The sequence below is a fragment of the Bos grunniens genome, chromosome 8 (assembly GCF_055505025.1).
Source record: "Bos grunniens cultivar Pamir isolate PY7600 chromosome 8, Bosgru_T2T1.0, whole genome shotgun sequence".
Classification (NCBI taxonomy): Eukaryota; Metazoa; Chordata; class Mammalia; order Artiodactyla; family Bovidae; genus Bos; species Bos grunniens.
This window is the reverse complement of record NC_141172.1, coordinates 94,171,992-94,197,998: the sequence shown is the minus strand read 5'-3', so window position 1 is coordinate 94,197,998 and position 26,007 is coordinate 94,171,992. Positions and strand designations below refer to the sequence as shown.

At 38.3% G+C, this 26,007-nt stretch overlaps 1 protein-coding gene and 1 long non-coding RNA gene across 8 annotated transcripts in view; one reads left to right on the top strand and one right to left on the bottom strand.

Moving 5' to 3' along the window:
* Nucleotides 1-2,615: 2,615 nt before the first annotated feature.
* LOC147367713 (uncharacterized) overlaps nt 2,616-26,007 on the top strand; it is a 42,010-nt gene continuing 18,618 nt past the window's right edge. The window contains exons 1-5 of one of the 7 annotated variants that reach the window (XR_015169292.1): nt 2,616-2,844; nt 10,361-10,517; nt 17,934-17,995; nt 18,186-18,288; nt 19,666-19,733. This is a non-coding gene — a long non-coding RNA (uncharacterized LOC147367713). Of the gene's footprint in view, nt 2,845-9,373; nt 9,844-10,360; nt 10,518-17,933; nt 17,996-18,185; nt 18,351-19,665; nt 19,734-23,816; nt 24,001-26,007 lie in introns of those variants that run through there. The other 6 variants (XR_015169293.1, XR_015169296.1, XR_015169294.1 and 3 more) reach the window with 6 other exon arrangements.
* Nucleotides 11,298-24,569, bottom strand: NIPSNAP3A (nipsnap homolog 3A). Its single transcript, XM_086414531.1, has 6 exons — nt 24,394-24,569; nt 21,609-21,819; nt 19,219-19,377; nt 17,589-17,738; nt 12,226-12,312; nt 11,298-12,136 (listed from the first exon to the last, which is right to left on the bottom strand). The coding sequence occupies exons 1-6, from the start codon at nt 24,451-24,453 to the stop codon at nt 12,060-12,062; spliced, it is 744 nt and encodes a 247-aa protein (XP_086270657.1). The 5' UTR covers nt 24,454-24,569; the 3' UTR covers nt 11,298-12,059.

The window sequence follows — 26,007 nt, the reverse complement described above, 5'->3', positions numbered from 1 at the left end:
TCCAAATTTGCTGGCATATTGAGTGCAGCACTTTCACAGCACCATCTTTTAGGATTTGAAATAGCTCAACTGGAATTCCATCACCTCCACCGGCTTTGTTCGTAGTGATGCTTCCTAAGGCCCACTTGACTTCACATTCCAGGATGTCTGGCTCTAGATGAGTGATCACACCATCATGGTTATGGGTCACTAAGATCTTTTTTGTATAGTTCTTCTTTGTATTCTTGCCACCTCTTCTTAATATCTTCTGCTTTCTGTTAGGTCCGTATCATTTCTGTCCTTTATTGAGCCCATCTTCACATGAAGTGTTCCCTTGGTATCTCTAATTTTCTTGAAGAGATCTCTAGTCTTTCCCATTCTATCTTTTTTCTCTATTTCTTTACATTTATCCCTTAGGAAGGCTTTATCTCTCCTTGCTAATCATTATTATTATTATGTTTAATTACAGATGCAACATGAAGGATATTTAAACCATCCAATTATACTGCTGCTACTGCTGCTAAGTCGCTTCAGTCATGTCCGACTCTGTGCGACCCCATAGACAGCAGCCCATCAGGCTCCCCTGTCCCTGGGTTTCTCCAGGCAAGAATACTGGAGTGGGTTGCCATTTCCTTCTCCAATGCATGAAGGTGAAAAGTGAAAGTGAAGTCGCTCAGTCCTGTCCGACTCTGAGCGACTCCATGGACTGCAGCCTACCGGTCTCCTCCGTCCATGGGATTTTCCAGGCAAGAGTACTGGAGTGGGGTGCCATCCCCTTAATTAATTCTTTTTGTATTAGACGGATGCTTACTACGTAAACTTTGCTCTGTTTAATATCCAGAGACTTAGTGAACTTAACTTTAGGTAGGAAATGCCCTGCCAGAAAGTATCCTCTATGTATGCCTATGTGTGTGTAAATAATGTGTATATATACACACTCATATGGCATTTGTGGTTATAAGTCTGATTGTTTCGGATATCCTGTGCCAATTTCTGAAGCTGATTAAGCAGATTTGTCTATTACAAGTATTGGTATAAACAAAGCTATGGATGATTTGGAGCTTATGTTGTCTAGGGGATATGTCAGATTAAACCAGTAGGCTTCTTTCACCGATATATTTTTGGTTTTGACACACAATTGCCTATGTATGTGATTTAATTATGTATAATGTCCTATTTATAATATGAGTTCATTCTGCTTGTGTCTGCTACAAGTTATGTTCCTAGTGCCCAAGTGCCTAGTTCCTATGCCCTAGTATCCTAGTGCTACAAGTTAAGTTCCTAGTATAAGCCTAAGCTTACAATGAAAGGAGGTGTTCCCACCAAAAACAACTGCAGCTATTCCCTGATTTGGTGGACATGTTTGCTGTGTCATTTTATCCAAATAAAAGTAGACAATGTTACACAAATAAACAACTTCTTGGTATAATAGTTTAACAGGTATTATAAATAAAATACATCAGAAAATGAGCTAGTAGGTTATTTGTTACTATTGCTTTTTCAGTTGATTTTCAGGGATTTGTATTTGAAAACAAATATATGGACAAGGCACCCATAATTTTGTTATTTTCAACAGGGGGAGCCCAGGGAAAGCTTAAACAGCTGTGAGGTAAGTCTGTGTGCTTGCCTGGAGGTGATTTTTGTTGCACAGCAGGAACCAGAACTGTCCTGGAGGAAGAATCAAGAGTACTTTAAGTTCCCTTATATTAGGTTGGGGCTCATTTTCAGCAGCAGTAACTTCCAAGTCACCTGTCAGATAGCATGTGATCAACACTTAGCAAAATCAAATTCAGAATAACATTGTGAGGGATACTTTTTTGCTTTGCCCCAGTAGAGAGACTCAGGGTAAAGACGATATTGCGAATATTAAGTGAAGGGACCATGATGGCTCTGCTTCAGTTTTTACAGAAGGTTGTCTCTTTGTAAATCCCCTTCCTCCCCTATCCTTTGAGAAAGGACTACACACCTAAACATCAAAAGGAGAAAAATCTGTTAGATTCGCGCATTAGTCCAATTCCCCACAATTAAAGCTGTGTATTTTGTAAATTTCTCAAGTTTAAATGAGGTTGTCATCTTATGTCCTGTGAGGTTCCTGACCCTGCTTGAGTTGGGCACTGACCGCAGGAGACAGGGGCAGCTGAGCAGATGCTCCATCTCCTGTACCCCCGGCCCCGTCTTTAAAGTTCTCTGTCTGCAAAATGCTGGGAGGTTGTGTATTCGTTAAAACGGGGAGGCCAGTTCTGTTGCCATCGTCTGGCTGACCTTTTTCTCCTTCCCCCTTCAGTCTGGAGGGGCTTGTCAAAAGACAAGTCAAGAGGCTGGATGAAAACGTGTCTCAGGCCACTGAGGCGACAGCCACCTCTAGGGGTGGCAAGAAGGCAGCAGCTACCCCTTCAGGGGTGTCCTCAGGGCCGCTGGGCACCGAGGCTAGAAAAGCTTCTTGTCCATGGCAGTTTGCAAGCCGGTCCGAGGCGATCCTGGCAGAGGGTCTTCCTCTAACGCCACACTTTCTTCCCTCATCCCAGGCGTCCCGGGGTCCCTAACCCCAAGGTTGAGACTTGCACTATACGTTGCACTGCCGAATGGAACTCGCAGACTCCTGGCCTCTGGCTCGTAAGCGCATGCGCGGCCCGTGCGCTTACGTCAGAAGACTCTCCCGGCCCCTCCCCTCCCACAGGAATCTCTGTGGGTTTCTCCGCGGCACGTACCTGAGGCGTCCGTGTCTGAGCGACCAGAGCTCTAGTCAGCCTTCTCTAGAGGGCAAGCATGTTGAGGCTTCGAGCTCTGAGGAGGGCAGCGGCTGGTATGCTCCCTCATGTTCCTCCTCCTGTGACCTCTGGCTGGCAGGGTGCTCCCTGCATCAGGGTAGGTGAAGCTTCGGGGTGGGTCCGCTTGTCCTGTGGGGACTGGGCGGCAGGTCAGCCTAGTCAGGGAGGCATCTGCCTCTGGCCCAGAGCCAGGAATTTGGTGTTGGTCTTGACCCCTTGGTGTCCTTTTGTTCCTTCGACGGATCTTACCCCCAGTGACAACTGTGTGACTTTAGAGTTAGCTCAATTTCACCTCATCTCCATGCACACCTGTGTACAATTAGTAAAAGTTCGTGTAAAATGCAAGTGTGTAAGATAACTGGGAAGGCAGTATGGATTCCTGTGCGTGTCATCAGTTCAGTTCAATCGCTCAGTCGTGTCGGACTCTTTGCGACCCCGTGCACTGGCACACCAGGCCTCCCTGTCCATCACCAACTCCCGGAGTTTACTCAGACTCATGTCCTTTGAGTCGGTGGTGCCATCCAACCATCTCATCCTCTGTCATCCCCTTCTCCTGCCTTCAGTCTTTCCCATCATCAGGGTCTTTTCAAATGAATCAGTTCTTTGCATCAGGTGCCCAAAGTATTGGAGTTTCAGCTTCTGCCTCAGTCCTTCCAGTGAATATTCAGGACTGATTTCCTTTAGGATGGACTAGTTGTTTCTCTTGCAGTATAAGGGACTCTCAAGAGTCTTCTCCAACACCACAGTTCAAAAGCATCAATTCTTCAGTGCTCAGCTTTCTTCACAGTCCAACTCTCACATCCATACATGACCACTGGAAAAACCATAGCCTTGACTAGATGGACCTTTGTTGGCAAAGTAACGTCTCTGCTTTTTAATATGCTATCTAGGTTGGTCATAACTTTTCTTCCAAGGAACAAATGTCTTTTGATTTCATGGCTACAGTCACCATCTACAGTGATTTTGGAGCCCTGCCCCCCCCCCCCCCCCCAAATAAAGTCTGTCACTGTTTCCACTGTTTCCCCATCTATTTCCCATGAAGTGATGGGACCAGATACTATGATCTTAGTTTTCTGAATAATGAGTTTTAAGCCAGCCTTTTCAGTCTCTTCTTTCACTTTCATCAAGAGGCTCTAGTTCTTCACTTTCTGCCATAAGGGTGGTGTCATCTGCATATCTGAGGTTATTGATATTTCTCCCAGCAGTCTTGATTCCAGCTTGTGCTTCTTCCAGTACAGCATTTCTCATGATGTACTTTGCATATAAGTTAAATAGCAGAGTGACAATATATAGCCTTGATGTACTCCTTTCCCGATTTGGAACCAGTCTGTTGTTCCATGTCCAGTTCTAACTGTTGCTTCTTGACCTGTATACAGATTTCTCAGGAGGCAGGTCAGGTGGTCTGGTATTCCCATCTCTTGAATAAATTTCCATAGTTTGTTGTGATACGCACAGTCAAAGGCTTTGGCATAGGCAATAAAGCAGAAGTAGGTGTTTTTCTGGAACTCTCTTGCTTTTTCAAAGATCCAGTGGATGTTGGCAATTTGATCTCTGGTTCCTTTGTCTTTTCTAAATCCAGCTTGAACATCTGGAAGTTCATGGTTCATGTACTGTTGAAGCCTGGCTTGGAGAATTTTGACCATTACTTTGCTAGCATGTGAGATGAGTGCAATTGTGAGGTAGTTTGAGCATTCTTAATACTTTGCATTTAAAATATGGGTCGTGTTTGCCAGGGTTAATTTTTTTTTTTTACTTTATAATATTGTATTGGTTTTGCCACACGTCAACATGAATCCGCCACAGGTGTACACGTGTTCCCCATCCTGAACCCCCCTCCCACCTCCCTCCCCATACCATCCCTCTGGGTCATCCCAGTGCACCAGCCCCGAGCATCCTGTATCATGCATCGAACCAGGGTTAATTTTTACTCTCGTGATTTATGTGTGGATAAAGATCAATGAGCCTTCACTCTTCATTCAGTGCATTCTCTCTCCATGTCACCACCTCCAGTCTAACTTTATTCAGCACTAATTACAGAGAGGATTTCTCAGTTACTCAGAGGAATGGGGGCACCGATCTAGATAATGAAAATTTAAATTTATAGATTAATATTTTGAAATCAAGTAGTTTGTAAGCTTTGAAAACAGGAGCCAAAAAAAAAAAAAGGAACAGACCTGTGATGCTGTCCTTATTCCTGTTATTGGCCCGCAGGGTAACCCCTTTCATAAGTTTCAGCTGTTTTTTCAATGCTCTTTTCCCTTTTTATGAATTATATACACTTCCTGGTGCTTCTTGATATTTTCAGTTATACATATTTCCTATTGCTGGAAATTAATTTAGGTCTGTTACATACCACTCCACCCAAATATACTTCCTTTCCCTCATCTGATTAATCACATTAAGAATAGTTACTTTTATACTGTATTGATGTTTACACTTTTATTTTTACATTACCTTGTTTCACACATAACTAGACACATAATACATAACTAAATCCAGTTACACAATAATTACATTTATGCACACATTGAAGTGATATACTATTAAGGCTATGGAATTACTGCAGGGCTATGGTCTGTGGTTGTATTGATTGTGCGTTTGCAAAGACTTTTGAAACTTGTGTTCAGAAGAAGGGAGGCTTTTAAAATTAGTAATCCCAAAGATGATGGGTCAGTTTTCTAGTTGATAGGCATCCGTATCTAATCAAACAAGATAAAAAGTGTCATCTGTACCTGGACTGGATCTTTAATTTCTTAGACTTTTTCCCTCTAGAATTCTCAATTCTCTCATTCAACCGGTATTACTTAAATTCTTTTATTCTTCATGCACTTTTCCAAAAACTGGGGTGCAAAGTTGAACAAAAGACAAAGTTGGTGTCCTCTTGGTTTCCTCAGGTTAGAGGAAACATGTGAACAAATGAAGGAAATATATGTTGAAAGTGAAAGTCACCCAGTCCTGTCCAACTGTTTGCGGCTCCATGGGCTATACAGTCCATAAAAATTTCCAGGCCGTAATACTGGAGTGGGTAGCCATTCCCTCTTCAGGGGATCTTCCCAACCCAGCGATCAAACACAGGTTTCCCACATTGCAGGTGGATTCTTTCCCAGGTGAACAAGGGAAGGTATTAGTAAATATGATGAGGAAAAACAAGTAGGATATGAGAAAAAAACAAGTCGTATATAAAGTGCTGAAGGGAGGTAGCATAGACTGGTACCTATTTTCAATGGCAATTCTTCTCACACCCCACCTTTTTTGAAAGTTAGCAGCAGCAATGTGCAACAGTCATTGCAGCCATGTGACTAAGTCCTGGCCAGTGGGATATGTTAATGCATTTATGACCTACTGTACCGATCTTAAAGCAGTGTTGGTTGTTGCCCTCTTCATCTATTTCTGCTTGCTGAAATTGGATGTAATGTCTTGAGTTCTTGGAGTATGAGGGGAAACCACATGCTGAAGATAGCAGAATGATGAAGCAGCCTAGGTTCTGACATCATGGAACACCATACTAGGAGCCCTGTATTGCCTGTCTCTGTACTTGTTTTTTACATGAGAAATCATTTTCTAGTTGTTTAAACCTATGATCTGATCCACTGTCGTTCACTCAGTGTACCCTCTTAATCTGGGCACTCTACAGGCCCCAGAGTATTTGTGTTTCTTGGAGTTTTTCCTTCTCTTGCCAGTCTCTGGAACTTCTGTGATTGAAACATTCTGCCTCCACTTAATCTTCTCATTTTTTCTACTATATCTCTACTTTTTTAAGTACTGAAATTTTATCTTCTGAGTTGTCTACTGAATTTTAAATGTCTACTTTCTTGATATTCCCCAGAATATTTTTTTCTTTTTTAAAATAATATTTTTTTCATGGCTTAAATATTTCTGTATCTTGGACATTAATTACAGGCATTTATTTTAGTCATTGCTTTAAGGCCTTCTTCCTGCAGTATTTCTTTTTCTTTCAAGTTTTATTATATTTTCTCATTGATTTCTTTTCTCTCTTGATACTGGGTTTTTCCTATAATATTTTTATGTTTGTGATCCTTGTCAGTCAGTTCACATTTTGGACAGTGACAGAAAGCTGAGAGCTCTTTGAGTACCTGGAGGAAAGGGGCTGTCAAACAGTGGTCCTCACTGTAGGGTTTTCTGACTGGATCATTTCAGTGCTCGGGAAATGGCCTCACTGTTACAATGTGCAAGTCATTTCTCTTAGCCTAGCGAATTACCCCCATGAGGAATCTTCCAGAGTCCCATCTGTGAGTTCTAAGCCTTACTGCCAATTTCCTATGGCTGAGGAAGGTAGAATGCTGACTATCTCGGTCTTTGATTGATAATTATTCACATAATTTACTTGTTTAAGACTAGTTTTGACACAGTTATATCTGGTAATCTAGAATGTCATTCAACCTTTCAAGAATGTATTAAATAGGATATGCTAAACTGCTATAATAAATAGACACCAACATGTATGTCTCAAACATAATAGGATTTTATTTCTTGATCCTTAAGATCTAAAATGGGTTTTCCTAGTTGGCAGGTAGCTCTTCTGTACATGGTGAATTAATGACCCAGTACTCTCTACTCTGTGACTCTTCCATCCTTAGAGCCCCATCATCAACTGCATCTAGTCAGCAGAACAGAGAATTTCCAAGGAGATAGTACTTACCAGATAGTGAGGAGTAAAATCCATGACTGCAAGTTATAGAAGGAAAACATTGCTAAGTGCTAAGAAAGTTTCCTGTTTCTCACAGGTTTTAATTATCCTCAAAACCCTGTGAGTTAAGCTTTATCTCCAAGTGAGAAAGCTGAATTTCTGAAAGAGCAGTAATTTTCTCATTTTGACTGCTGCTAAGTGGCACATCCAGTGTTTAAGGCCAGATTTTAAACCCTAGTTGTTTACATTTATTTTAAATCAGTTGAGTAATCAGTTAACTTGTTAGTTTTATCTTTACTTGACCATCATGGATTGTTTTTACAGCATCTTTATAATTTGTTATGCTTTATTATTCTCAACATTTTATGGCAGACCAGAGTATTAATAATGCAAGGGGCCAATAGGATGTATCCAAATCCATGGGACCCGTTGTCTCTTTTGCCCCTTGTTATGTCCTTCAGGATATTGCCAAGGGTTCCTTCTATCTCTTGTGAAGGTTGGCAGAGACATTGTTTATAGCAAAGCAGCACTACTTAGATTAAAATTCCCTCAAAATCATTGTGCTGTCTTCTGAAGATAACTTAATGGCATTAGTTGAAGTAGTTTATATTTGCGATAATTTTATTCTTATATAGACACTGGACATTAAAAAATATAGTTCCCAATTTACCCAAGTTTTTGGAATCATTGGAAGTTCACACTTACCACAAATAAACATGGAAAATAGTTAGGGAAAAGTCATAACTTTACAGGCTGCCTCAATATAAATTCTATCTCATGGTATTTCTCATTGAATAAGGGTCCTGAGCCTGTTGGTGTGGAATGAGGTCTGTTAGTAGGTTCATGTGACTAGTTTCATTTGTGATTACCTCTTCAATGAGAGCTAGGCCCTAATTTGGATGGTTAATTCTTTCATCATTTCTATTTAGCTGCCCTTCTCATTTTAAGAGTTTCTAATAAACATTCTTTTTTAAACATTATTTTCAAACCATATATCTTATTATTCTATTTCAGAGAACATCAGTGATACCTATTTCACAGATAAGAGTACATCAAATTCATGTAGGAGCTGTCATGTGTATTAATGACTTGTACTTAGTTTTTTCTTTCTTGTTCTCTTTCATTTCACTTTGTGAAGCTGATATTTCCATTTTACAGATTAAAACAAAAATAGCGACCAACAAACTGAGAGAGGCTAAGAGCCAAAGGTAACGAAGTCATTCAGAGATGGGTCATTTATTTTAATACTCCCCAGTAATCCAGTGTTGGAGTAGACAGTTGGTATGCATTGGTGTGTTCCACTTTACCAGGTTCTCTACCTGCGGATCAAAAACATTTAAAAATAATTCCAGAAAGTTCAAAAAAGGAAACATGAATATGCTGCCCACAGGCAACTATTTACCTGGCATTTACATTTTATGTACAACTAATTCCATAGCATTTGTATTTTAGTAGGTATTGTCAGTAATCTAGAGATGATGAAATCTAAGGAGGGTGTACATAGACTGTATGCAAATAGTATACTCTTCTATATAAAGGACTTGATCACTGTAGATGTGGGTATCTTCCAGGGTCCTGAAACCAATCCCTTGAAATATCAAGGGACGTATGTACCATAACTGTTATTTCTCCCCATTAAGTGTTTCCATATGTTTATAAGTATTGTTTCAGTGAGTACATAGTACATGTGAGTAGCTGACAGGTAAACAGGATCACCTAACAGTTTATTATTTAAGACTTTAAGTAGAAAGTCATCACTGGCATTTAGTGATCTTATACCAGTTCAGACTGAGCTCTAGTTAATACTTGAAAGTGTAGATCCTACATTGCTTCATGGAGCATGGCAATTAGTGTTTCTGCTTATCTTCTACAAAATATCAGTGTAGTCACTAGGAATATTATATGACCAGGCATAATGGGTGTATAAGACTGTTCTTATAACAGGCATCTGTTAGAATTTTTGTTTCTGTTTGATTAGAGTTGGGCTGTAAAAAAAGCTGAGCGCTGAAGAATTGATGCTTTTGAACTGTGGTGTTGAAGAAGACTCTTGAGAGTCCCTTGGACTGCAAGGAGATCCAACCAGTCTATCCTAAAGGAGATCACTCCTGGATGTTCATTGGAGGGACTGATGTTGAAGCTGAAACTCCAGTACTTTGGCCACCTGATGCAGAGAGCTGACTCATTTGAAAAGACCCTAATGCTGGGAAAGATTGAGGGCAGGAGAAGAAGGGGACAACAGAGGATGAGATGGTTGGATGGCATCACTGACTCGATGGACGTTGAGTTTGAGTGAACTCCGGGAGTTGGTGATGGACAGGGAGGCCTGGCGTGCTGCGGTTCATGGGGTTGCAAAGAGTTGGACACGACTGAGTGACTGAACTGAACTGAATATGCTATATGTTGCTGCTTCCCAGTTTACTTACAGCCAGAAGAATTTAACTTATTTGGGTAATTTCACACTAATATTTCTACATTTAAGTTTTCAAACCAAAGCAGTCCTTTGTGTCTGAGAATTTACAACTTACTGCTCTTATAAGGTAAAAAACAGTGAACCAAACGGAACCATCATCAGACATTGGTGGTTCAAATCTGTTAGTTTTGAAACTCTCGAACTTTAAAATTTTATTCTATGTATCTATTTATTCACTTTTGGGCTAGGCCATTCCCAGACCAGGGATGGAACCTGGGCTGCCCCCAGGGAATTCCCTCTCAGACCTCTTTCAATAGTTTCACTTTGGTATTGGACTCAGAGAAATCAGTTTTGCATTTGCCAAAGCTGTCAGGTTTTTGACTTGAAAATGATGTTTTAACTCTGAATAAAATAATTTTACTTATTGAGCAGGTGTTTTTAGAATATCCCTGGGATATTCTTCAGATAGACATGTGTGCATGTGTATTTCCGCCTCTAGTGAGTCCTTAATTGCATCAGTGATCCCTCAGATCCTCATTAACTTTCTCTTCGCAGGACAGAGCCCATCTGTGTCACTGTTGTAACATCCTTCTTCCCAGCCAGCTTTGTTGTGTTCCTAATCCAGAAGCTCATCAGCAAAGTGAAGCACCTGCAGTTCATCACTGGAGTGAAGCCTGTCATCGACTGGCTCTCCAAATTTGTCTGGGACATGGTAAGACCACCTGTCTGATGCTACTTCATAAACCCCCATCAGGGCTCTAGATTGGATGAATAAAAGAGCCTCTGGCCTTCAGCAGGAAGTGTTCTAGTTATCCAAAGATGAACGAAAGAAGAAAAGGTAAACAGAGCTGTAAACTTTCATGTCACCCAACACGGCATTAAAAACAGAGCTGATCTCACACCAGAGCAAATATGTCCACATGGATGGCAGTTAATACAACTCCCACCTCATTCCCTGAGAACCTTTCAAAGAAGCTGAGGTGGAAGACTCTCAGTTAAAACTCAAAGCTAATGCCTCTACTATGTTTGATGGATTTGAAACTTCAGAGTCAGGGTGTTCTTTGATTTACTAGGAAACTCATCTGTCCTCCAAATTCCTGAGGACCAGGTAACTGAGAGGTGATCGAGCTCCCTGTTTTTTCAGTTTCCCCATGGAGAGCTAATTCACAATTTACTATATTCTTTTTGCAATGTGTTAGAAACATTAAATAACATAGCTGTAAGTACAGATTACCAGGAGAGCTTGGCAGTACCAAATCTAGTTTAAGAAGGCTGAGGCACTCAAACACTAAATTTGTTTGCAGGAAGATATTATATTATCTGTGACGGTACTGAAGAAATTCTTTTAAGGTTACTAGCAGGGTATTTACTTGAGGTGACTTAATATTTACAATAAAGATAGTACGTTATTATTGTCTCATTACCTTATGGCAATACAACAATAGCTCCAGAAATGAGGATAAAAATATAAAACACAATAAAAACAATCAGATTGTATATGTAGACTTTTATTAGGGCAAACATTTCCATAAGCAAAAATATCTCATTAAAACAGATGACCAAATATCTTTATTAAAAGTGATCCAAAATGAAGTAAAAATTAGTAAACTGACTATAAATGAAGATACTGCAGCATATAAACCAATGATTCATCAATGATGTTTAATACCAGGACCTAAGAACATTTTCCAAGTAAGTAATTAATGTGATAAACATTATTAATACAGATGACACAGATAACATTGTACTCTTCCATAGTAAAGAAATATGTTTAATATTTTTATGAACCCCATTTGATATTATAAAATAAACCTGACTGGACAAAAACGTTTAAAAATCTCAGAAAAACAGACATGATGAAAAAGGTAATAATGTATACAAATAATTTAAAGATATTATCGTAGATATGGAAATGTAATAATCATTTGAATGTAAGAAAATGCTACAAAAGCAGAGGGTTATCAAAAGAGAGAATGAGAGATATTCTCAAACAAATGAAAAATCAAGATCTGGTAGTAAAGGCAAATATTTTTAATATATGACAGATACTAAAATGCCAAGGGGAAAATGAACAGACTGTTTCCTGAAGTGGTAGTGACAATGGACAGATGTAGCTTTTAAATATGCAAAGGACACAGCAAATTAACTTACCACCTCCTTCAAAATAAAGCGAGACTCTCTTGGGAGAATTTAAGCACCAATAGCAGATACATCTTATGACAGTTCATGAAATGCTCTGTATATCACTGGAAAACTATTTCAAGGGTGAAAATGATGTAGGAATCAGAAGCATATTCTGCTGAGACTCAAGGAAGTTAACACTTTCCCGAACTGGAAATAAATTTGTAAGAAGGCATATAAAGTTATTGACTAAATACGATTTGTTGTAAGAATAACTCATTCCTAGTGAAATAGCTTACCAGCTGCCACTACCCTGGGATCCTCATGAGACTGATGTCTCCCAGCTGCACGGCTGTCTGCACTCTCGTTCCACCAAAGAACATGAACTGCAGAAATAAACCAGAAATAAATGTTAAAGACTGTGGCGTTACTACCAATAAGAGACAGAAACATTAACCAGAAACTGAAAGTCCTTTTCTTTCAATCAAAATAGTGATTATCACAGGTAATGCTAAGTATGTTACTGATAAGATGTCAGAGGGGCCAGAGATTTGGAAGAGAAATTTATAATTAGTCAAACTAGTTTTGTAGATGAAGAAAGAAAAAGCTGGAAAAGAGAAGTAAAATAATGCAGCTAAAGACATAATTAGGCCAAGATCCAAATTGTATAACTTCCTAACACATGTTAACTTTATTTTAAAAAAGCAAGGTTATAAAAAAGTTGTGCTTACTATTGAATATTTGGGTGATGGAAAGAAAAAAAAGTAGGATATTAAGTGTCTAAGGAAAAATTCTATTAAGTGCATTTGCTTTAAAAAAATGGGAGTAAAATCACATTAGGATCTTGCTGTATATTATGCTTAGTCTTAGTAACAGATTTTTAAAAATCAACAATTTGTACTTCCTCTGGAAATAACATTAATTTTTAATGGTTATGGAAATTCCTTCTTGTAACAACATTTCATCCCAACCCCTTATTATTGGCCAATTAAATTATTTTCACTAATTCAATATTCTTTGAAATACTGGGATAATGTTCTTGTGCATAAATTTTTATAATATATACTATCTATATAGGAAAATGCAGAGAAAGAGAAAGTACGAGGCATTTCTATACCACCCAGAACAAACTGTTTTAATACTTGGTGTAACTCTTGTCCACAGTTTTGCATATATATTTGTATTTACACACACACACAGGCTTCCGTAGTGGCTCGATGATAACAGGTATGCATACATGTTTATGTTTACACACACACACACACACACACACACACACACACACACACACATGTGCTTCTCTGGTGGTTTTGTGATAAAGAACCTGCCTGCCAAGGAAGGAGATGCAGGTTCAATCCTTGGGTTGGGAAGATCCCCTGGAGAAGGAAATGGCAACCCACTCCAGTATTCTTGCCTGGGAAATCCCATGGACATAGGGGCATGGTGGGCTACAGTCCATGGAGTTGCAAAAGAATCAGACATGACTTAGCGACTAAACAATACCAATACATATAAACATGTATAAGAATATATATTTATAGTTATATATGACACATATTTATATATCTATTTATGTATCACATGTGTATTACATAAAGAAGGTCATACAACACTGGTTCCAAAATTTCCTTACTATAAACAATGCTGATATAAACTTGATTAGAGCAGCAGTACATGTACATCTATGATAAGAACATTTACCACTAACATTTGTTGGGTGCTTGCTATGGTGCTGGGCCTGGTTTAAATTTTGCATGTGTTAACTAATTTAGTTTTCATAATAGCCTTAGGTACAGGTTATTATCACTTCTGGATGAGGAAAATAAGTAAGGCACAATAAGGTTAAGTAACTCACTCACGGTCATAGAGTTTTAATTGGTAGAGCTGGGATTCAAACCCAGGCAGTCTGGATCTGATTATTTTCTTCATATAAACTAAAATTTAAACTGAGAGAAGCAAAAAGTATCTAAAACGAAGATTATGGCATCCGGTCCCATCACTTCATGGGAAATAGATGGGGAAACAGTGGAAACAGTGTCAAACTTTATTTTTTTGGGCTCCAAAATCACTGCAGATGATGACTGCAGCCATGAAATTAAAAGACGCTTTGGGACCTAATTAACCTTAAAAGCTTCTGCACATCAAAGGAAACTATTAGCAAGGTGAAAAGACAGCCTTCAGAATGGGAGAAAATAATAGCAAATGAAGCAACCGACAAACAACTAATCTCAAAAATATACAAGCAACTCCTACAGCTCAACTCCAGAAAAATAAATGACCCAATCAAAAAATGGGCCAAAGAACTAAATAGACATTTCTCCAAAGAAGACATACAGATGGCTAACAAACACATGACAAGATGCTCAACATCACTCATTATCAGAGAAATGCAAATCAAAACCACTATGAAGTACCATTTCACACCAGTCAGAATGGCTGCGATCCAAAAGTCTACAAATAATAAATGCTGGAGAGGGTGTGGAGAAAAGGGAACCCTCTTACACTGTTGGTGGGAATGCAAACTAGTACAGCCACTATGGAGAACAGTGTGGAGATTCCTTAAAAAACTGGAAATAGAACTGCCTTATGATCCAGCAATCCCACTGCTGGGCATACACACTGAGGAAACCAGAAGGGAAAGAGACACGTGTACCCCAATGTTCATCGCAGCACTGTTTATAATAGCCAGGACATGGAAGCAACCTAGATGTCCATCAGCAGATGAATGGATAAGAAAGCTGTGGTACATATACACAATGGAGTATTACTCAGCCATTAAAAAGAATACATTTGAATCAGTTCTAATGAGGTGGATGAAACTGGAGCCTATTATACAGAGTGAAGTAAGCCAGAAGGAAAAACATCAATACAGTATACTAATGCATATATATGGAATTTAGAAATATGGTAACAATAACCCTGTGTACGAGACAGCAAAAGAGACACTGATGTATAGAACAGTCTTATGGACTCTGTGGGAGAGGGAGAGGGTGAGAAGATTTGGGAGAATGGCATTGAAACATGTAAAATATCATGTATGAAACGAGATGCCAGTCCAGGTTCAATGCACGATACTGGATGCTTGGGGCTAGAGCACTGGGACGACCCAGAGGGATGGTATGGGGAGGGAGGAGGGAGGAGGGTTCAGGATGGGGAACACATGTATACCTGTGGTGGATTCATTTTGATATTTGGCAAAACTAATACAATTATGTAAAGTTTAAAAATTAAAAAAAAAAAAAAAGACGCTTACTCCTTGGAAGAAAAGTTATGATCAACCTAGATAGCATATTCAAAAGCAGAGACATTACTTTGCCAACAAAGGTCCATCTAGTCAAGGCTATGGTTTTTCCTGTGGTCACGTAGGATGTGAGAGTTGGACTGTGAAGAAGGCTGAGCGCCGAAGAATTGATGCTTTTGAACTGTGGTGTTGGAGAAGACTCTTGAGAGTCCCTTGGACTGCAAGGAGATCCAACCAGTCCATTCTGAAGGAGATCAGCCCTGGGATTTCTTTGGAGGGAATGATGCTGAAGCTGAAACTCCAGTACTTTGGCCACCTCATGTGAAGAGTTGACTCATTGGAAAAGACTCTGATGCTGGGAGGGATTGGGGGCAGGAGGAGAAGGGGACAAGAGAGGATGAGATGGCTGGATGGCATCACTGACTGGATGGACGTGAGTCTGAGTGAACTCCGGGAGTTGGTGATGGACAGGGAGGCCTGGCGTGCTGCGATTCATGGGGTCGCAAAGAGTCGGACACGACTGAGCGACTGAACTGAACTGAACTGAACTCAACACACTTACAAATATACAGTGTATATATTATACACTATCCTCAAGAAGTGAAGTACTGATTTATACTCAGCATATTATATTTTCATACTCCTAGTACACTGAGCATGAATTTAAGATTAAAAGATGTGTGTACACACATTTCAGTAGTTTTTTAAATAAAAAAGTACACACATTCATTATAGTAAATTATAGAGATTTAAAAAACCTTTAATCTGATCATTTAAATATGACTATGTATTTTATGTCCTTTCAAATTTCCTTCTCGTAGAAGTAAAAACATTCATGTTTCCTAGAATGTAGGCAAAAACAATTGAAATAGTAAAGCTTTTTATTTATATTGCCAAATTACTGGAGGGGGGCGAGCTTAAGCCTTGCAGTACGACAGTATTTGTTTTTCCCTGGCTCCTCTAATACTGTATCTTTAATACATTTTTATTAGGTAAAAAATGGCATCTTATTATTGTTTTAATCTGCATCTTCTTTAATATATATTAGTCACCTATGTCATCTTGGCATAAGCTTTTCTTTTGGATTTATATATGTATATATATATATATATAAACACACACACACATATATATACACACACACATAAATGCACAAAATTTGAGCCTTTGAATAATAAAATCATCAGTTGATTATTTTTTTCTTCATAGTTTCTTCATTTGTTTTTGGCTTACAAATGTTGTTTTCACATATTAATAAATTTATCTATATTTTGTTTCCATAATTCTATGAATTCAGTTTTTAACTGAGATCTATAATCCACCTTGATTTTATTTTAGTGTATGGTATGAAATGGGCATTTAATAATTATCATAATTTTTCTTTTCTTCTGTATTCTCAACTGGGACAAACATGTGTTTTTGCACAGTCCAACTTTTTTATTTCTTTTTTTACAATATATTAACAGAATCTGAATTTCTGGGGAATGATTAAGTCAGTTTTTGCATATGTTAGGTTTGAGATGTCCATTAGACATGAGCAACTGGATATTATGGATTTTCAAATATTAAAAGCCTTAATCAGTTATTCTTTCAGATAAACTTTATAAACATTTTCTGAGTTTGCCACACACACAAAAAAACCCACTCAAATTCTGTTTGGAGTATCTTTCAACTTTAAAAGTTAAGTATCCCAAACAGATGTTTTTATTAAATAAATCAGTATGATATATATACTATGTGTATCTAAGTAGTGAGAGATTGGTTAATTTATTTCTTTGGGTTTGTCTGTGTTTTTAATATTATAATAACTATATATTACTTTTCACCCCAAAACAATCTCCCTACGTCAAGTAATATTGTTTTCAAAAAAAAATCACAAAAGGTACAAGCTTTCATGTATAAAATAAATAAGTTGTTAAGACAGTAAATTTTAAAAGTTTCCATCATAAGAAAAAAAAAATTTGTAACTATGTGAGATGATGGATGTTAACTAAATTTATTGTGGTAATCATTTCACAATATATCCATACGTCAGATCATTATGTTCTATACCTTAAACTTATACAAGGTTATATGTCAATTATATTGCAATAAAACTAGAAAAAAATAGTAAAAGTACATTAAGAAAATGATGAACAGGTGATTTCTTGAGATTCTTTCCAGTTTTTAAAAATTTTATCATTTTGATATATCAGAGAAAAGAGCAGGTCAATATATGAAAAAGGCTTCATAAGGTATTGATATTCTAAATAAGATTGAAAACAGGTTTACTTAACTCTTAAAATTACAAAAAAACTAATAATTTGGCAATAAAAAGTAAAATATACTCAATAATGAGAACAGAAACAAACTGACCCAAGGAGCTTAACAGTAGATCAACAGTATACTTTGTAATTTCATAGAGGAGATGGACAACTGTACCTCTGTTGAGTACTCCGTATTCTGCATGGAACACTCCAACTAATTTTGTGTAGCCTTGATTGACATGAGTATGAACTGCCCTTTTAAATGGGTCACCCCACAGAGCTGGCCCACCAGGTTTCATCTGAAAAGTAGCCAGTTCATAGACTCCTAGAATAGGGAGAAAAATATTTTACAGAACACATTCAAACAGTTTGTAGTCCTGTCTAGTTTGGTTCTGGTGAAAAGCTAATCTACATATATAGATTTGGAGGATCACACATATATACATGTTTATGTAGACATATTTATTAATAATTTGCACTGTTTTTCTGTGCTTTTATGTTTAGAAAGTCTTTGTTTCAGTTTCAGGACAAGTTGTTTTAGCTTAATGTACAGAACAAAGAAAAAGGGACTAGAAGATACAGGTAAGTTATTATCTAAAATATTTTTAACCTATAAAATTAATAAAATAGAACTTAGAATAGGACTTTTTAGCTGCCTGCATCTACACTTTCATAATAGAAATGAATAAGAAAGTATTTTCCAATTTCTTACAGCTCTACTCTTCTTTGCAACTTTCACTACTTTTTTGCTTTATATAATTGCCTCCTATAGGTTTGCACTTCTACCAGCAACAGCAGGCAAACAACGGACCTCAGAGTTTTTGAGGGAAAATGAACCCTAAAGGAGATGCTTTTTATTATTCCTAAATATCCAGGTAAATACTTGAAAAGCATTTTACCTTTGGATAGAAGTATAGAGTGGATGGACAAAAAGAAACCACAGGACTGGTAGATTTGAGAAGTAGAGGAAAAACATGCAAGTTACTGAAGAATCATGAATAACACAGAGGAAGAGAACCAAGACTTGATATTATCTTTGAAGCCCAGTAGTTCATTTAGATGGTGCCAAAAGCTGAGGGGGATCTCAGATAAGGATCTAAATAAGACTTTTCAATCTCTTGTAATCTAAAATGCACTATAGAATTGGGAATAACGGGGGGAATAAAATATCATTTAAATTAGTTTATGCTTTTTCTAATCTGACCTTTGGTTAAAACTGGATTGAGGTAATAATTTCTTTAAGTCAGCAAGAAGTGAAATCAGGAAGAAGACAAATCTTTAGGAATTATTTTCAAACTGAGAAATAAGAAAGAGGAAGACACAAACGTTAGACTACAGTAATATAGCTTGGCAGTTTCAGTTAATTCATTCCCCCCAAACAGTCAGCTTTATAAGCAAATTTATACTTAATGATTTGAGATTAATAGTGATTTATAGAAGATACTTTTAAAAGTTTATATTATTTTAAAATTATGATAAAATATCATACATTATCCCTCATTTATCCACGTGTTCCTTGTTCCCAAGGCCCAAATTCTCAACCTTTAGTGACCATGTCAACTTTTTCTATAATCAGCTAAATTTTAAGCATCAGTACAATACTAATTTGGAAAAATAGTTCATTATTTAATGCTCATTTTTAAAATTAAGAGCTCCAATTTATTTTTATCTCAACAATCAACATATATTCTTATATTAAGCAAAAGATTAACTTCGTTTTTCCCACCAGAAGTTTAGTTTTATAGTTTAAAATCTTAAGTAGTTTCTCCATCAAAGTTCAAAGTGAGTAAGACAGAAGGACTTACCTTCTTTTGGAGGTTTTACTAATTTGCACCATGGCACCAGATAAGTGATTTCACTCTCTTGTTTATCAATAAGAGCCAAATTTGGAATGAGAAATTGTTCTTGCCATTCCTTATCTTTGGCCAAGGCCTTCCGAACTTCACTTCGATGAGCAAAATTGTCTGTAGGAAGGAGTAAGAAAAATAAAAATGTTTGATTTAAAACTACCTCTACTTTTTCTGGGTTTCATTCAATTTTATAAACATTCATCAAGGCCACATAAGAACTGTGCTATATTACTGGCAATACCAACATTGTTCCCAATTGTTCATGGTCTTAAGCAGAAGCAGCTATGTAATCAATTAATGATAATGTCATACAGTAATGAGCTTTATATGCTCTATCCACTTACTAGGTAGTTGTGAGAGTTAGGTAAGTTATTGAATCTTTCTGTGTCTGTTTAACTCCAGGGCTGACATGAGGATTAAATGAATTAGTACATGAAATGAGCTCAGCACAGCAGAGTGTTTGATGCCTAGTGAGTACTCAATATACGTTAACTATACTTACTAATTTTATTGAGGCATTTAAATTATAGTGCTGGTTTAGAAAAACAACTTTTTCTTTGTTAGTGATGATGGTGAAGAGTGGTCAGGTCAAAGTACAATTGAATTAAATTTAACATGAAGTTAAATTAACATGAAATGAAGTTAAGATTTGCTTTTTAGCCTCTCTGAACAGCTTCTAAAGAAATAATGCCCATTCTTTTTTACCCGTTCTTTTTTACCCATTCTTATTTCTCCTGTTTGTTACCTATATGTTACTAACATATGGGCCTAGAACTACTATATTTAGTAATAGGACCTTTTAAGACTAATGGTAAAAGAGTCTTCTATGGTTTATGCTGTGTAGATAAGGAATAACAGTTATCTTAGAGCTAATGTAAGTTGTAACAGGATGTTACTAGTAATTTTCTTAGTGGAACATGATTCAACTGGTGGTGCGTAAAGTCATAAGCTGTGTTTTAATGGGGTTTGTTCTATTACAACAGGGAGAGCCCCTAAACTATGGCCACGTTAAATACAGAATGAGTAAGAGTGCATGCGCAGTGGTGTCTGACTCTTGGTGACTCCATGGACTGTAGCCCATCTCCTCTGTCCATGGAATTCTCCAGGCAATAATACTAGAGTGGGTTGGCATTTCCTACTCCAGGGGATCTTCCTGACCCAGGGATGGAACTCGATTCTCTTGCATCTCCTGCACTGGCAGGCGGATTCTTTACCACTGCACCACCTGGCAAGCCCTTTGCATATAAAACTACTTTATGACTATTTGGACACTGATGACCAGACATTAAATGAAATTATTAAGTTGTGTCTGACTCCTATGACCTCATGGACTGTAGCCCATAGGGTTTCCCAGGCAAGAATTCTGGAGTGGGAATTCCTTCTCCATTTCCTTCTCCAAAAATTATTTAGGTATCATCAAGTCCTTATGTGACTTCACAAAGATCTGATACTGCAGCAATAAATATTCTGGGGATTCTTGTAATCGTTCTCCTTTTTCTAAACCAGGGGTTGGTCAGCTTCAGTATCAGAAGAACTCACTCAGTCCCTTTTCTTTTACCTCCATAGACTAGTATAATGACAGTGAATTCCTTGAAACTCTGGGGGCACAAAAAAATCAAACGTGGTCCTGAAAACAACAGAATTATTGAATCTTACAGGTGGATAAGTGGTTTGAAGTTAACTATCATCTCCTGAAAGTGAAAGTTGCTCGGTTGTGTCCGACTCGTTGTGACCCCATAGACTATCATAGAGTCCATGGAATTCTCCAGGCCAGAATACTGGAGTGGGTAGCTGTCCCCTTCTCCAAAGGATCTTTCCAATCCAGGGATCGAACCCAGTTCTCCTGCATTACACGTGGATTCTTTACCATCTGAGCCACCAGGGAAGCCCAAGAATACTGGAGTGGGTAGCCTATCCCTTCTCCAGTGGATCTCCTGGATCCAGGAATCCCCTATCAACTTCTATTTCCCTAAGGTCCCCTAGATGTGTGAATGATCCAGATATACCTTCAATATAAAGAAAAATAATTCTTTTCTTTATGACCCTAACCCACTTGGGTTCTTGCAATCACTGCTTTAAATTTTTCATAAAAAATCTTTACAATAAGTCACTCTAAACTTTTTTTTTTAGAGTTAAAGTTTAGTTCACAATATAAAGGTTCTAGTGATGGGCTGTTAGGTGTACTGTTGAGAAGAATAATCACTGAATTTATTTTTGGTATTGCTTTTTAAAAGTTTTACTTAACCTGTATGTTATTTAAAGTAACATAGATCCAAGAACTAAGTCTCATGTAATATCTAACAGAAAGGACATCTGTACTAAATGCTTAAGCCATTGACTCATACCATACTTCCAAATATGAAACACTTTATTCATTCTGCCTCCAAATTCTACACTCCAGTATCCAACCAATTCAGAGTGAACTGTCCGAAGATGAATGTTTTTCTTAACATTTTCCAGGAATTCATTCATCTTTGAGGGCTTAAGATAATAGGTACGAAATTCATAGAATGTTCCATCGTATTGTCTGGGGCCTGTAGCAAAAGATGAACACACCTGAAGAAAGATAAGGAAAATTTAAATATTCTGGGAAATAAGGGTTTATAATATTATGTTACAACCAAATCTGAGTCTGGAAACAAGGGACACACATTGAATTTATAATCTATTTGGACTTCTGTTGTCTTCTCTCCATAGAATTTGAGAGATATGTCAATAAAGATGCCCGCTTTTAAACATTCTATAGCTTACTGTTTCCTAGGAGGGAGTCCACCATTAGTCACTTTTTCATGAGAAGCTGCTCACAGGAAAGCACTGGGGCACTTTCTTTACCAAAGGACTACAATTAGGATCCTAATAGTCTTTACAAATAGTTTATTACCTTTTATCCGATATTCCATCTTTATTGAATAGTATATATGTTAGAGTTAAAACATTTAAAACAATTTCTAAATAGACAGGTATTTTGGCTAGCACAATGAAAATGTGTTTGCTGGCAAAAATTCATTGCCAGTAAAACAATGGAAATTCCTGGTCAGATCAAAGTATTTTTTAAATCCAATGAAGTAGACCACTGGTCAAAAACAGGACAGGAGTTTAACTAATGTAACAGGAAACTATGACCTAGCCAATTGTATTGTAATATGGTGATATCCTGTGTAAACCTTAGGGAAAAAAAAAATCAGTGTCAGAATTGTCTGAATAGTTACTAGGTTTTAATTACAGATGCAATCTGCAGAAGGGCATTTAATCCACCCAATTATAGCAGGTTGATGTAAATATCAGTTAAGAACCATTAGTTACTTCTGTAATAATCATATGCTCACAATGTAAATTTCTAATTTGGTTCTCTGAGTGAACTTAACTTTCAGTAGGAAATGCTTTGTGTATTGTATGTGTTTGTGTGTATACATCAGATCAGATCAGTCGCTCATAAATACATACTGTATATATATATATATATATATACACACATATATATATATACACACACACACACAAATATACACACACACTCATATTCTAGTTTACATATCCATCCTATTTAAGTTTTGTTAGCATGTGTGCACATTTCCTGAAGTTGATTATACCAGAATTATCTATTAAAATAGTTTAGGTACTTATAAAGCTATTGATGAATTTTGGCCTTATTTTGACTACCAGATATGTCAAAGAAAGCAGTACGCTTCATGCTGTGACATATATTTTGTTTACCGAACACAATAATACATATATTTTACTTAACTGTGTATAAGGCTTAATTATAATCTCTTTTGAGGTCATTCCAAGTCTATGATGAGTCATATTCTTATTGCCCAATTGACTACGCTTGCCATCAAAAACAAGTGCAGCTGGCCCTGCATTTGGCAGATGTTCTTTTGGTGCCATTTTACCAAACTTTACTAACACAATGTTAAGCAAATAAAAGCTGCCTACTACTTATAGTTTAAAAATATTATAAATAAAATATATCAGATATCAGAAAATGGGTCAATGGAGTAGATGTAACAACTTTTCAGGGAATTCATCTTTGGAGATCAAAATATGTCATCAACGGCACACATTTTATTATCACTGGCAGAAGAAATATACAATAGGAAAGCTCAGGGAAAGGTTAACAGCTAGGGGTATGTGATTTGTGAGAGGTCATGAAGTGATTTTTGTTGCAAGGCCACTAGAACTGCAGGGAGAGGAATCATGAGTGCTTCCTTTTCTCTAAATTAGGGCTCATTCTCCTTAGTAGTGACTTTCAATTCATTTATAAGAGAACATCTGGTTGACATTTAATAACGTCAAAGTACAGAATAAAATTCTAAGGAATAATTCTTGATCCTGCCCCAGTAGAGAGAATCAGGATAAAGGCTGTAATGATAATCTCGAGTGAAGGAGCCATCAGTGGTTTCTCTTTAGTCTCTACCAGAAAGTCAGTTTGAGAAGGAAGTAAAAGCCTGAACATCAAAAGGAAAAATCTCTTGGTTAGATTCACAGAATAGGCCAATCCCTGACAGTTAAAGCTGAATCACAATAATCTATTTTGTACATTTCTAATCCAGATTAAATGAAGTTGTCATCATCATATTTGCTACGAGGTTCCTGACAGTGGCTGACTCGGGCACCAATCTCTGGAGACAGTGACAGCTGGGCAAATGCTCCACCACCCGAACCCTGGGCCCTCTCTTTAAGGTTCTCTGCCTGCAAAATGCTGGGAGGTTGTGTATTTCATTTAAAAGGGGGAGAATTGTTCTATTGCTCCTTCAGTCTGGAGGGGCTTGTCAAAGCATAGTAAGAGAGGCCTCTGGACCAGTGCCTAGTACAGGCCCCAATGCGGCAACTGCAACCTCGCGGGTCCGCAAAGACGCAGCAGCTGGCGCTTCAGGCGAGTCCTCACAACCAACGGGCACCTAGGCTAGGCGACCCTGGCAGTGGGTCTTCTCGTCCCTTCGTCCTTCCGCGCGTCCCAGGGACCCCGCCTCCGGATTCCGAGACTTGCTAGAACTTCTCGTGCAGCACCACGCGGGCTGGTCTGGGACCACTGACGCATGCGCGGCCCGTGCTCTACCCCCGCAGACGCCCCCGCCCTCTGCTCCCCTCCCCCAGGAAACGTTTTGGGCGAGTCCCGGCGGCCAGTACCTGAGGCGCCATCGTTGGAGCGGCCAGGGCCCTAGTCAGGCTCCTTCGGAGGGCAAGCATGATGCGGCTTCGAGCGCTGAGAAGGGCAACGGCCGGCACTCTTCCTTAAATTCCTCTTCTTGTGTCTTCCCGACTGGCAGGGAGCAGCGCCTGCACAACTGCGGGAGGCCGGCTCTGGGCGGGTCGGCTCCTCCTCCAGAGGGGGTAGAGGGTGGGGCTGAGCGCCCAGTCAGCCCGGCGTCCTCCACAAGCTGAGATCGAAAGCGTTTGTTGTCAGCTCTGACCCTCTCCGTTTATTCTCTAAAACCTTCTTATCCTCAGCGTCAGAAATGATATTAGAATTAGCAGAATGTTGACGTCCTCGTTCCTGTACCACTTGTCTGGGCCCATCACCTCGTCTCCTTGCGCGCCTGCGTACAATTAATTCGTAAAAGCGCGCGTGTGGAACGTGAGTGTGTGACCAGGAAGCCATCACTTTTCTCAGTGCATTTTCATTCCCCGTCAGTACCCACAGCCTGAAGTTGTAAGGCTCCAGATAATTTACATTGTAATTTTCAGGAGCTCAGAGGAATGGGGGTACCGAGCTAGTTATGAACAGTTCAAAGATAAACATACGTTGTTAAAATTCTGCAACCCTTAAAAGTAAAACCTCTGGTCTAGTCTTCCCTATCCCTGATTATTGCTCACCTTCTAACATTTCGAGCTTTGTCTTCTAACGCCTGTTTCTGTCTTTTAAAATAATAGGCATACTCTGCTGTTTTTTTTTTCCCCTTTTCTGTTTAGATAGCATCTTTTGACTCTATGGAAGAAGAGAATTTACGTCTCTAGTATAGCACTCCCTCCCCCCAACTAATTTCCCTTCCTGCACCTAATAATGTTCACGCTAAAAAAATCAATTAACTGATTACATCATTAATTTACATCATTTACATCATATTAAGACTTCCCTGGTGGCTCAGATGGTAAAGCATCTGCTTACAACGCGGGAGACCTAGGTTCGATCCCTCTTTGGGAAGATCCTCTGGAGAAGGAAATGGCAACCCACTCCAGTACTCTTGCCTGGAAAATCCCATGGACGGAGGAGCGTTGTAGGCTACAGTCCGTGGGGTCGCAAAGAGTCGGAAACGGCTGAGCGACTTCACTTTCACTTTTCAATGTTGATGTTATTCTTGCTAATAGTTAACATTATTGCAAACATTAGTGTAATATTTCTTATACTATCAGGACTAGTGGGGTTAGTTGTACCTTGTGCAATGATTTGAATCATTCCTTCAGAGGAAAGGATGCTTTTACAAAACAAAGCATTATCTGTGCCCAGACTGGATCTTTATGTTTAAATTAATTTTCTTAGACCTCCCTCCTCTACGCTGGAATTAGCAATTCATTCCCTCATTCAACCTGTATTAATTAAATTTCCTCTATGCTGACTGAATCACTTTTCCAGAAACGGGTTCACAGGTGAACAAAACACAAAGTCTGTGTGTCCTTGGAACTTCCAGGTTAGGGGAGGCAGACAAATGAAGGAAAAATATATCAGGGATTAAAACAAGGAAAAACAGTAGAATAGGGAGACTAGAGAGTGCTGGAGGGAGGTAGCAGAGACTGCTGGCTATT